Source organism: Dermacentor andersoni, chromosome 4 (genome assembly GCF_023375885.2).
Source record: "Dermacentor andersoni chromosome 4, qqDerAnde1_hic_scaffold, whole genome shotgun sequence".
Taxonomy (NCBI): Eukaryota; Metazoa; Arthropoda; class Arachnida; order Ixodida; family Ixodidae; genus Dermacentor; species Dermacentor andersoni.
This window is the reverse complement of record NC_092817.1, coordinates 195,830,281-195,842,482: the sequence shown is the minus strand read 5'-3', so window position 1 is coordinate 195,842,482 and position 12,202 is coordinate 195,830,281. Positions and strand designations below refer to the sequence as shown.

General features: G+C 49.3%; 1 protein-coding gene across 1 annotated transcript; it reads left to right on the top strand.

Annotated features, from left to right (window-relative positions):
- Window positions 1-390: 390 nt before the first annotated feature.
- On the top strand, window positions 391-11,928 carry LOC126530539 (uncharacterized). Its single transcript, XM_050177811.3, has 2 exons — window positions 391-700; window positions 11,236-11,928. Exons 1-2 carry the CDS (start codon window positions 395-397, stop codon window positions 11,638-11,640), a joined length of 711 nt encoding a protein of 236 aa, XP_050033768.1. The 5' UTR covers window positions 391-394; the 3' UTR covers window positions 11,641-11,928.
- Window positions 11,929-12,202: the final 274 nt, after the last annotated feature.

The window sequence follows — 12,202 nt, the reverse complement described above, 5'->3', positions numbered from 1 at the left end:
AAGAAAATCTGGCTTGAGTGACACATCTCGGATACTCGGAGTGGAATGTTATCAGTTCGCGAGCTTATAATATGCAGGATACCAGTATGACAGCATTATCACCCCAATAGGCATACCTCTCGGTGCTTGTCATTCACGCGCTTCGTATCTAAAGTTAACAGTGGCAAATGGCAAACCGGAAGCGATTACTTGACGGAAATAATTTTTTGTAAGCGTGCCACTTCAAGTATACACTGCCGGTGCGTCCTACGCTGCTGCCACCACCACCGCCTCCATGCCCATGTTATCTTACCACGTTATCACACGCCACGTGATCGCAAACAAACACCCGCTTTTGCAAAGCGCAGTGGCCCAGTGTCCAGTGAAGCCTTGACATTGCCTCCCGCTACCACTGATGGCCGCCACGCGTGATGTCGGGCGCCGAGCTCTGCACCGAATGACCGGCTCGGTCAGTGGCGTCAATTGGCGCCCGACGCTTTTCAAGGACGAGGTGACGTTGAATCGTTACGCCTGCTGTATCTGTTACGTTCTTCCAAGCACGACGTTCGTGCTTCCCTGTTCGCACGGCTTGTGTGGAAAGTGCCATGCTGGCTGTGTCGTCGAAGATGGCGGAAGCGTCTGTCCCCTGGACGGAGAGTCGTTCTGCGAGGCCGAGTGCCAGGAGTTGCAGCTTCCAGCTAGGAAGAAGCGGGGCCTTAAGGTGAGTCGACAGAGGGCAAGGTGCCCTCTGTCATCGCCTTAGCAACGAGGGCAAGTCGGACGACGGTTCTGTTAAGAGGCTTTGCGTTGTGGTCAAGCGCGATTCTCCTGAGCCGCTATAACCAGAAACAGACAAAACGGAAAGCAATGAAGGTTAACGAAGGTCAGGCCTTGTTGGCTACCCTACACCTGGGGCGGGGTAAATGCGTACAAGAAAAGATGAGAAAAAGACGTGGTTAGTGTGAGCGCACTAACAGAGAAAGTATGCTTCTTGCCGTCACGGGCCTTCCTATAGTCCAGTCGCCTTGACAAAGTGCAACGGGGCTTCATTAGCTTTTTGAAGTGGTAGAGGTAGTGTTCATGGTAGTGTTCTGCCTTATTGCTTTGTTCGTTGCGTACATGTTAGCGCACATGTGAACTTATCTTATGCCGGCTCCCAGCTGCAATGCTCGGCCTTGAAGGTATGAAGATCAATAAATATATAACCACGTGCATGCCTCCTCCATGGCTCGTTGATTCGGATGCCTTTCACGTACTACTCAGTGCTTAAGTCAGTTATTCTGACGTATTCGTACAGAAGCTAACGATGGAGGTCTGCCGCGCCAACGGTTAGAAAGCACTCTCATGTAGCGCAAAACGATTCAGGAACCTGAGAGTGTATGTCGCAAGATTTTTTGTGAGCGCGGTGAATGCCGCTTGTCTGCTCTAGCATCGCACAGTACAGTACCTTCGGCCAAGGTACCACTAGCTTTCCTCTGAGAGCGGTCTGTCATCTAAATGACTCATACTAGCTCGCTGAACAAATCGTTGAGCATCGAAGCATTGGCAGTGGCACACAAGGGGTTTTCATGTTAGGAAAGCTGTGTAATATTTTCGCACTTTCTTTACCCCGAAATTCATACCCACTTGCTCAGCTGTGTTGTCGGGCGTCACGCTATGGTCAGTGAGGAGCGCATAAAGAACGCATCTCGACCAGTTAGTTTTTTCAATGAAATTCAGTTTTGAGTTAACAGATGGGTTTAATGCCCGTGCGTACGACAATAAATTTGAACGACTATAATACATATCGAAACAGTGCTTATAAGTCTTTAAGCTGAGCATTCTAGCGTGCTTGAGGTCGTGCGTCCTGACCGCTACTCGACGTCGCCATTCTACTGCGATAAGCCACAATAAGATGGTTGAGTGAGCCGAGTGTGTTCGTCTTGAAGCTGCGCACAGCGATGCGCCGTGGAAAAGAAAGCTCTTCGACGCGATTAGGCAAGGGATGAAGGGTGTCCCGTTGTGGAAATGTGGAAGCAAATGATGCCTGTAGTGAGTTCGGAATATCTTTATTGGTAGAAATTGTACCCTAAAGATTCATCGCGGTGGCTTAGCCACTGTGACGTAGCTCTGCTGAGCTCGCACTTGCTGTCTCGATTCTGGCCGCGTTTCGAAGGGTCGAAGCGCTAAAACACTCGTTTACTTCAGTTTGGATGCACGTTTAAGAAGCCCAGGTAGAAAAAATTATTCGAAAGCTACGCTGTGCCTCATATACCAGATTGTGGATTTAGCATCTATGAGAGCACAATTTTTGTGCCCCCGAAGACGAGAAATACTCAAATCTCAACGCTAGCGGCGAGCAGAATGGCCGGCGGTCGTCAAGGCTGAACCGACGGGTAAAGTGTACACGGTATTTACACATGCATCGCGGTGCATATCCGAGTAATCATTCGCGTACGTTCTAGAAACCGCGACACTATTCGCGTCGCGTGCGCAATTTTATGACACAGGACACCACTACAAAATCGGTGTGTGTGTGAACTTTTATTGTGATGAGGTCCGGAGGCTCGATTTCTTATGCCAAGGCTCCCACGTTGGCACTGTCAGGCGAAGCCTTTCAGCGACATCATGGGCCCTCTGGACTGCCCTTAGTTGGTCCTGAAACAATGGGCTTTGAATCCATTTCTCCCACTGTGTCCATTCTTCAACGAGGTTGGGGAGAGTCGCGGGACACCCCGCCAGCATATGTCTGATTCCAATGATGCCATTACAATCGTTGCAGTCCATCTTAATCTCCCTCTCTGGATATATATTATTAATGGTGTACGGTGTGGGATATGTACCCGTTTGCAATAAGCGCAGTGAGACTGCCTGAGCCCTGTTCAGCTTTGAATGTGGCAATGGGAATTGTCTGCGTCCTAAATAGTAATGTTTGGTAACGTCATTGTATGTTCTTAAATCTCTAGATTCCCTCGGTTGTGACTCTGTGAACGGCTCGGTTGTGACTGTCACGGTTAGCAAGTCCTCGTGCCAAGTCATGTGACACCTCATTGAGGTTTACCCTAGTCTCGTCCACTTTCCCCATATGCGCAGGAAACCATCGGATTTCAGTTCTCATAATCCCAATGTTTTCAAAAAGTTTAGCTGCAACTGGTGGCAACATTAAAAGAAGCAATTGGAACGCACTTGAACGTCTAGTTGAAAGTAAATGAAAGGCAATGTCTTCCTGCCAGAGTTGGAAGTGAGAATGGGGTGTATGATCTAAGGTCAATTCATATGGTCGCGAAGGCCAGGCGGAAATGCGGTTCCAAACTATTGAGGAGCGAGAGCAGGTAGTGCGATTGAAGTGCGACTACATGTCGCGGGGCAAAGAACTAGTTGATGAAATTAACGCGTAGCTTACGTCAGCACTGGAAACTTTTCAAAAAGTACAGGCAATATCATGAAAATAGTAAAATATGAAGTCGCAAGCAGTTGCTTCTATCGACGAATAATTATGAGCAAGCAACTGTGCAGGTTTTCTGTAGTTTGCTCTGGCCGATATTGTATGTAACAGCGTAATGTCGACTCTCATTCATAGCCATGCAAATGTAAACATACAAATGCCACGTAGTTGGATAGAGCCAACGTAATGTTGTTTGCCGTCGCTTGGAGCTACTCAGAATATTTTTAGCTTTCCTCCTAATTACATACTTAGTGTTAATCTACTTCCCAAATATTATACTGAGATTCAATTTGTCAACGAAAAAATTGTAGAGCAACATGAAAAACTCCCGATATAGCTTTCTGTTGCTAAATACGTGCTACATAAGTGTTTTTTTTACGAGCGTGAAAGGAGCCCGCGAATACAAATTGCCATACAATTCGCAGTTAGAGGCACTTCGGGTGTATTCGCGGGATTCTCTCACACTCGGAGAGAGAGATAAAACTTTATTGTGTCCTTGATGGGGTTAAGGGGTGGCGCGGGTCGGGAGACTAACCCCCTTTTCCCCCCCTTCCTCAGACGGCGGCCAGTCCTTGCTTTCTGGCGGCGTCTTCGGCCATCCGGACGCCCCAGAGCTGCTCCTCTGGGTCCAAGCTGAGCAGCAATGTCTCCCACTGCTCGGCCGTACTAATGATGCGTGTGTTAGTGCGGGAGGTGTTGGTGGGTGAGGCTTTGGGGCATTGCCAGATAATATGATTGAGGTCGGCGCGGGCCTTGCACGCTTTGCAGAGTGGTGAGTATGCATCGGGGTACATGCGGTTGAAAAGCACGGGGTTCGGAAAAGTTCGTGTCTGAAGGAGTCGCCAAGTGGTGGATTGAGACTTATTCAGTGTTTTGTGTGCTGGGGGGTAGCGCAACCGCTCTCTGCGGTAGTGCAGGAGAATTTCTCTCAGCGTGACCATTCGGTCCCGCGCGTGACCGCGATGCAGAACAGAGGGCTGGTCGGGATCGGAAGACGCAGGAGAAGGATGATGCGCCCGGTGTGCGAGAGCTCGGGCGGCATCGTGGGCGGCTTCGTTTCCAGCCAGACCCGAGTGACCAGGGGCCCAGATGATCTGCACGCGGCGTTGCCTTGGGGGAGGAGTGCACGAGAGAATCTTCTGCGCTTGGGGTGCTATGAGTCCTCTTGCGTAGTTACGAATGGCAGTTTTTGAATCGCTGATGATGCAGTGTGCATTGGTAGCCGCGTAGGCCAAAGCGATGGCCGTTTCTTCTCCTACTTCGGGTTGCGTGGCGAATATTGATGCGGCCGCGGAGAGGTGGTACTGCGAACCCGCGACTGCGACGACCGCCATGGCGTTTTGGTTGGGGTACTCTGCTGCGTCCACGTAGGTTACGTCAGCGGCTTGGTCGTAGCGCTTTTGTAGTTGTTTAGCTCTTTCTGCACGTCGCTCCGGATTGTGTTCAGGGTGCATATTGCGAGGTATGGGCGGGATAACTAGCTGATCGCGAATGTTTGGAGGGATGGGTACTTTTGGTCCGAATTGGGTGGTGTAGGTTATGCCTAGGGTGCCTAGAATGTGCCTGCCCGTGGTGGAATTGGCAAGTCGTTCGTATTGGCTAATACGGTGCGCTTCAATAAGCTCGTCTATGGTATTATGAATGCCTAGGGCGTCCAGTTTCTCGTTAGAGGTGGTGATGGGAAGATGTAGGGCTTGTTTATAGGCCCTCTTGATCATGGTATTGAGTTTGAGCTTGTCAGTTGCATTGAGGCTAAGGTACGGGGCGACATAGGTGATCCTGCTCAGGGCGTAGGCGGTTACCAGGCGTATAAGGTTGCTTTCCTTCATGCCGTGATGTCGATTTCCGATGCGTGCAATGAGGCGAGTGGTTTGGTGTACATGTTTATCTAATTGCTTGAGTATCTCCGTGTTTCTGCCGTTTTGTTGGATGCGTAAGCCAAGGATACGAATGCTAGGTACTGTAGGTATGCGTTGCTGGTGCACGTGAAGTTCTATCTCGGGTGGGTGAGGGTCTGGACGTCGACCTCCCCATTTAGGCTTGTACAGAAGGAGCTCCGATTTCTGTGGGGAACACGCCAGGCCGCGCGGTTCTACGTATGCAACGACCTCGTTGATGGCTTGCTGCAGCGTGTCTTGGATGTCCCCGTCGCTGCCCCCGGTGACCCACAGGGTGATATCGTCTGCGTAGAGGCTATGCTTGAGGTTGGGGATGCTAGCTAATGCAGGCGGTAGTCCGAGCAAGGCCACGTTAAACAGAAAAGGGGATAGAGCCGATCCTTGCGGCGTGCCTTTGCTGCCGAAGTGAATAATTGGCGACTGCAACCCTCCGATGGTAATGGTCGCCGTGCGACCTGTAAGAAAATTCTTCACGTAGTTATATGTTCGATGTCCAACCTGGAGTTGTGCCAGTTGGTTCAGTATGGCCTCATGCGTGACGTTATCGAAGGCCTTGGTTAGGTCTAGCCCCAAGATGGCTCTGGTGTCCAGCCTGGAGCTTTTGTCGCCATCGATAATTTGGTGCTTGAGCTGAATCATGACATCTTGAGCAGAAAGTTTCGGGTGGAAGCCAACCATGGTATTGGGGAAGAGGTCGTTGTCGTTCATATGTCTGTGTAAGCGTGTGAGGATGACGTGCTCGAGGACCTTTCCGACACATGAAGTCAGGGAGATAGGGCGGAGGTTTTCGAGTACGAGGCGCTTCCCGGGTTTGGGAATCATAATAATTTTGGCTTCTTTCCATTGTGAGGGGAGGTTTCCAGTTTCCCAGTATGCGTTAAAATAAGCTGTGAGGGCTAGTATAGAATCCTCATCTAGGTTGCGAAGCATTTTATTAGTAATGCCATCAGGTCCCGGGGCTGAGTTAGGGCGGAGTGCGAGGATGGCTTCACGTACTTCTGCTGCTTCTATGGGCGCGTCCAGGTGGTCGTTATCGGTGCCTGTGTATGCTGGAGCGGGTGTAGTAGGTTGAGGTCCTATGTATCGGTCTATCAATTCTTGAAGAACTTGTGCGTCCGTGCCCGGATGGGTGTGAATAATTTTTTGCAAGTTGTGCCCTTTTGTGTAGTACGTATTGAGCGACGCAAAGCTATGCCGGGAGTTTTTCATGTTTCTCTACAATTATCTCATTGACACTTTTCATTGATAAGTTGATTCATTAAGACTAAATATGTAATTAGGTGTAATGTAAAATATATAACTGCAAGCGACTGCCAACATTACCTTGGTTCTGTCCAGCTACGTGGCAGTTGCATATTTTTAATGCTGGGCTCCAGTTATGTGGGACAGCCTACAAAATGAGGGCTGTGTATAGATATGGGTGCATTCGTAATTGATTGTGACGCGATGTTGTGGCGAATGCTTTCATTTACGCTTCATTTGAACTGCTTCCTCTTTCAATGCGATGTCAGCTGGCGCAGCAGACGACTTGGCGCAACAAGCCACGAATAGCACGCGTTTATTTTTTTCCACCCAGACGTTGGCCCCTCGAAATGTAGATGGCGCTGCCATGCCTCCACAACTAGTGTTCCTGTATATGCTCCCGCAGGGAGCAGAGTTGCACATAGGTCCGGTTTATGATCCAGCTCTGCAGTGGAGCCACTGCTCGCGCCCGCAGAAGGCAAATGCCGCGCGGTGCTCCATTTTTTTTTCTGCTGGTCGCGAGCTACATGCGGCAACTGTACGCAAGCGTTGAGCAAGATACAACTTTTTAATGTAGGCTAAGCTCGAACGATTGGCGTTAGCCGCAGAGGTGCCAACCGCCGAAATTTTTAGTTTGTGTGTACATATATACACGCACACATACAAACACACACACGAATTTACATGTAGAGAATAGGACCCCCCTCGATCCCTCAAAATAAAATCCTGACTACGCCCGTGGCTCGAACAGCTCAATATTTCGCGTGCAAACGCGCATTACCTTGCAACAAAAAGCAGTGCAATGTTTTTCAGCGTGCATAGGAAGCTTTCTCGCGGAGGCGGAAGGCAATAAATGCTTTAAAGGGTGTTTAAAGAAAACTTCACACACGTGTGGTAGACAATTGTGAGCACATTTTGGCTACCGAAAGAGACGAATAATGAATGTCTCCAATAGAACTATCGTGCCTGCAATTATGTCAGTGACCGTTGACCGTCATTCATCACTAAACGTCGTTCACAGCAGCTGCACGTTTTCGGCATATGCGGTGCGGACACGTAAATTTAAACGAATTTCAAATGTTCACGTGCGCACATCTTATGCAAAGCTTATTTTTACGATTCATACCGCAAACATAGCAGCTGCTTCGTAGTACCAAATCGGCAAGTGGAAAAAGATTCAAGATGCATGAGCTTTTAGGTCAAATTTATTTCGTACAAGGGAATGGATGAGCAATGGCTGGTGGCATCAGGGGATGAGTGCTGGTTCTTGGAGCCTTGGGGGGCAGAATTCAAAGCAACTGGAAAGGCAACAAGTTATTAAGAGGTTATTTTATTAACAGGTTATTTTTATTGGACTATTCACATAAGATGACAAACTGGCAAAGTAATTATTCACACATTGCAGAGCAGACTGTAATATGACAGCACATTTTTCTTTATCTCTTCATACTACTCAGGTTAATTTACTATAACACAGCGCTTATAAAACGTACAAAAATAATTTCACATTCCTCACGTCGTCTAAGGCGGATCGAACAAGCAACATAATGCGGGCGGTAAATGCTGAAGCTATCGCAGCTGTCTCATAAGCGGGAGCGCACAGTGTTTTCGCTTACTACAAAACAATGAACACCAGCTCATCAATCGTCTTTATATTAAAATTCGGAACGCTGACGGAGCAGAGAAAAGCCGAAGCCGGAAAAACGGAGCAGAGAAAAGCCAGGGTGCAGCGGGCAAATTCTACCTGCTAGTATTTACTCTGTTCTGAACACGCTTTTCTGGAGCCGCATAGTCAGAACAATCGTATAAGCAACGAAGCGAATTGAGCGAGTTGGGAAGTTAACATTCTTGGCTTGTATGTGCAGCGCGACACAGACGTGTCGTCCTTTCTTTGTACCGCGTCTGTGTCGCGCTGCACATATACACCAAATATTGCACAAGTGAACAACCTCTCATGCCAGGCGTACGCATTTCAGCGTGTATGTACAGGGGTGTTACTCCAGATAAATGCCGCTTTAGTGTAAACAAGCCGAACTCACCTCTGTAAACAGGCGAACGGACATCGCATATCCTGGTCCCTTTCGGAGCCGGCCGGTCTCGTCCTTCTACACGGCACCGCGTAAAAATCTCTGCCACCTTCCGTGCGATTTGCGTAGTTTGGTGCGCTGCAACCCGTCATACTGGAATACAAGTGTCAAAATGATCTGCTTCGTAGCACTTCACCAAAGTAATTAACATAATATCCTCGAATACCGTACTTGCAACCCGGAGCCGATCGTTGCTACGCACGCTCGACGGTCCGCTGATTGCAATTTCGATGGCACTAGCAGAAACCAGTCGGCACCGTTTCCGTAAAGTTGGCTTCGGAGCGCGCAGTTGATCATTTGACGTCATTTTGCACCACGTGATCGCGCTCGGCGAATAGCGGTGCGAGCGGCGCCAGAAAAGGTATGCGCAACTCTGCTCCCTGCGGGAGCATATGCAGGAACACTATCCACAACGTTCGGTCTCGCTCATGTCATTTCTTTCTCCTTTTGTTCTTTAACATAGCTAGGACATTGGGCAATACAATAAGAGCTTGGTGGCGCAATCCACCACCCAGTTCCAAAGGGGACGCTCATAGCTTCCATCCATCCATCCATCCATCCATCCATCCATCCATCCATCGAGACGCCATTGCAAGTCGTATGGGATTCTATGGAAGCTTCGTTATCATCCGTACACTCACCCGCAAAAGTTTACGGGGCACGGGTTTCACGACAAATGTGGATTTCTTCTCTGTTAAGGCGTAGCAGATCTAATTTAATGGAGCACAGCGTAGTTAGCGAGAACTGCTGCGGATCAAAGCTTTTAATTAGAGGCTACGTGCACAGGCTTCGCTGAAATTTGACTCTTTCACAAATCTCGCGAACTTTTGCGGGTGACTGTACTTACATATATACCTTACCCGCCGTGGTTGCTCAGTGGCTATGGTGTTGGGCTGCTGAGCACAAGGTCGCGGGATCAAATCCCGGCCATGGTGGCCGCATTTCGATGGGGGCGAAATGCGAAAACACCCGTGTACTTAGATTTAGGTGCACGTTAAAGATCCCTAGGTGGTCGAAATTTCCGGAGTCCTCCACTACGGCGTGCCTCATAATCAGAAAGTGGTTTTGGCATATAAAACCCCCTAATTTAATTTACATATACCTTGTATGAACCATATAACTTATTGTGACAGACGTGCTGGAGCGACAACCTTTGATCGACGGTGTCTAGAGGCTGAATCGCTTTCGAAGATTTTTCGGTCCGCGCATAGCCGACGTCTCGCATCCTCTACACGTTTCTTCTTCCGCTCTTCAAAGTTCGCTTGGTTGAGTAATTTGATGAGGGGTGGCATAGCAATGCGAAGGCCGAGTAGCAAGCGAGAAAGCAAGCAAACTTCGGTCTGATGCATTGCCGCTGCCCCGATGTAGTGGAATATTACCGGTGCGCCAGCGGCGATGTAGCGCTCCCCCATGTGCTAAGTCACCGCGTAACAGCGCTCTTGTCATCTGACTTATATAGTGACGGAAGTGGGAAGAGCATGTCTTTAGACTGAACTATTTGAGACTGCAGATAGACTGTAATATCTCAGGAATTGGCCCATGGAAAAAGCTAGCGTTAGAAACAGATACCACTTACGGAAAAGTCGCAGTAATTCGCGAAGGAGGACATTGTCTTCTAAATTTCGAATACAGGAGGCGCAACATGCATCACGGATAACTGGATAAAGGCGATAATTGAAAAACCGTCATGGACTAAAAGTAAGATATGCGTCGCAATGCGCCATTTGAACAGCAACGTCCTGATGCTGCAAACAAGACATGAACGCAAAACAAGGGCATAAATTAAACAACAAATGAATAAGAAGTTGTTTCACAATATGCATACACAGAACAGCTTAAAGCACCCTACACGGGGACGACTTCTGCTTGGTCATGCGCAGCGCCGCTGTGACTGCGACACACCATCGTCCACGACTACGTAGTGCAGGTTGCCAAGACGTCGGAGTATCTTGTAGGGCCCAAAATATGGTCACAAAAGTATGTCATGAAGCCCACTACGGCCTGTGGGAATCCGAAGAGGGTCACATGGCTGGTATTTCACGTGGCGCTCTCGAAGATTGTCAGGAGTCGGTTCTCTTATGGTTTTCGATGCGCAATCGGGCGAGCTGTCGGGCTTTTTTGGCACGCCAGTGGTATAGGCGGTGACGTCGAGATTTTCTTCACCACTGACGTTGGGTAGTATGGAGTGTCTTGTCTACATTTATTTGCAGGATTGCATGACTTAGCTCCACTTAAAAGCCGTTCCCCTTTCGGAGATAAAGAATTCGGGGCACCGTGATTCAGGAGGATGTTCTTGACGAAGAATCTCGTCTCGAACCATCTTTCCCGCGCAACAATGTGATAGAGCTAAACTCGATGCGCTCGATGTGTTCGTTTACGCACTGCACATGTTACAGCTTTAATTTGTGGAAAAATTAGGCCGGTCACTATATGCTGCAACTTATTGATGTATGGCATGGAAAATTCCGCAATTATCTTGCTTGATAAAGTGTAGGCGGATTATCAGATGTTAGAAGTGTAGAGTTCTCTGAAGATTGCTTTTCTTAACATGAATATTTATCGCCATTCCCCGCTCCCTCTTCCCCTTATTTTTTTTATCTCTCAGGCCTACTGCTGGAATGAGCCCTACGGCTGCGATTTCGTCGGCTCTCTGGCGGCGCTGCTGCACCACTACGAGGAAGACTGCACCTTTCACGCGTTCCCGTGTCATCAGTGCGGCGAGAATATCATGATAGATGTGTTGGCTGCCCACTACATGGGTCGGTGCAGCAACATATCCTCAAGTGCGGCACTCGACGAATCTCCGCTACGGGACGACGCCTCCGTCGCCAGCCCTGACGTCACTGTGGTTCGGCACGAAGCCGACGAGCAATTGCTGTGTACGCATGAAGAAGACAGGATCACCGCGCTGCAGCGCGCGATCGACACACTCACGTCAATGACCGCAACCATAGACGCAAGTCTCGACGAGACAGAGGAGAAGCTTGAGAAGCTGGAAATGGAGGGTTAGCTGCCAGCCTTGTGACTGTAAACGACGTGGCGCCAGCCACCGAGAAATTTTCTGTGACAACCGGCTATACCTCGCAACTGCAGCAGCACGCGTTTATTTCGTTATTGTAAAAAGGTTTCCGGCCCCTAGAAGGCCACAGCCGGAGCATGTCCTGGTTTTCTACGGTAGCAGTGGCGGGAGGTGATGACGAGCATCCTTCGTAATTGGAATTATTTTACGCGATTTGCTGCCGCCTCAATGGAGCTCATACTCTTCCACCAGGGGCGTAGCCAGGGGGAGGGGGGGGCTTATGGGGCTTCAGCCCCCCTCCCCCCCCCCCGAAATTTTTGGTGCTGTCCATGCGCCGCCGGCCAAAACAACCCCCGGCGCCGGAAATCATGCTCGATTTTGTCTAGAATGGCCTTTTCACGCTCGAAAAAACATTTTAGCGCGAACATTGCGAAATCGGGCTGGATTTCACGGCAACGCCCATGCACCGGGAGTCTCACATCGTAACGCAAGGAGCTCCATCCGAGCACAAAGTTCCGAAGGCATGGCGGCGGGCGTGTCGCGGCATCTCGCT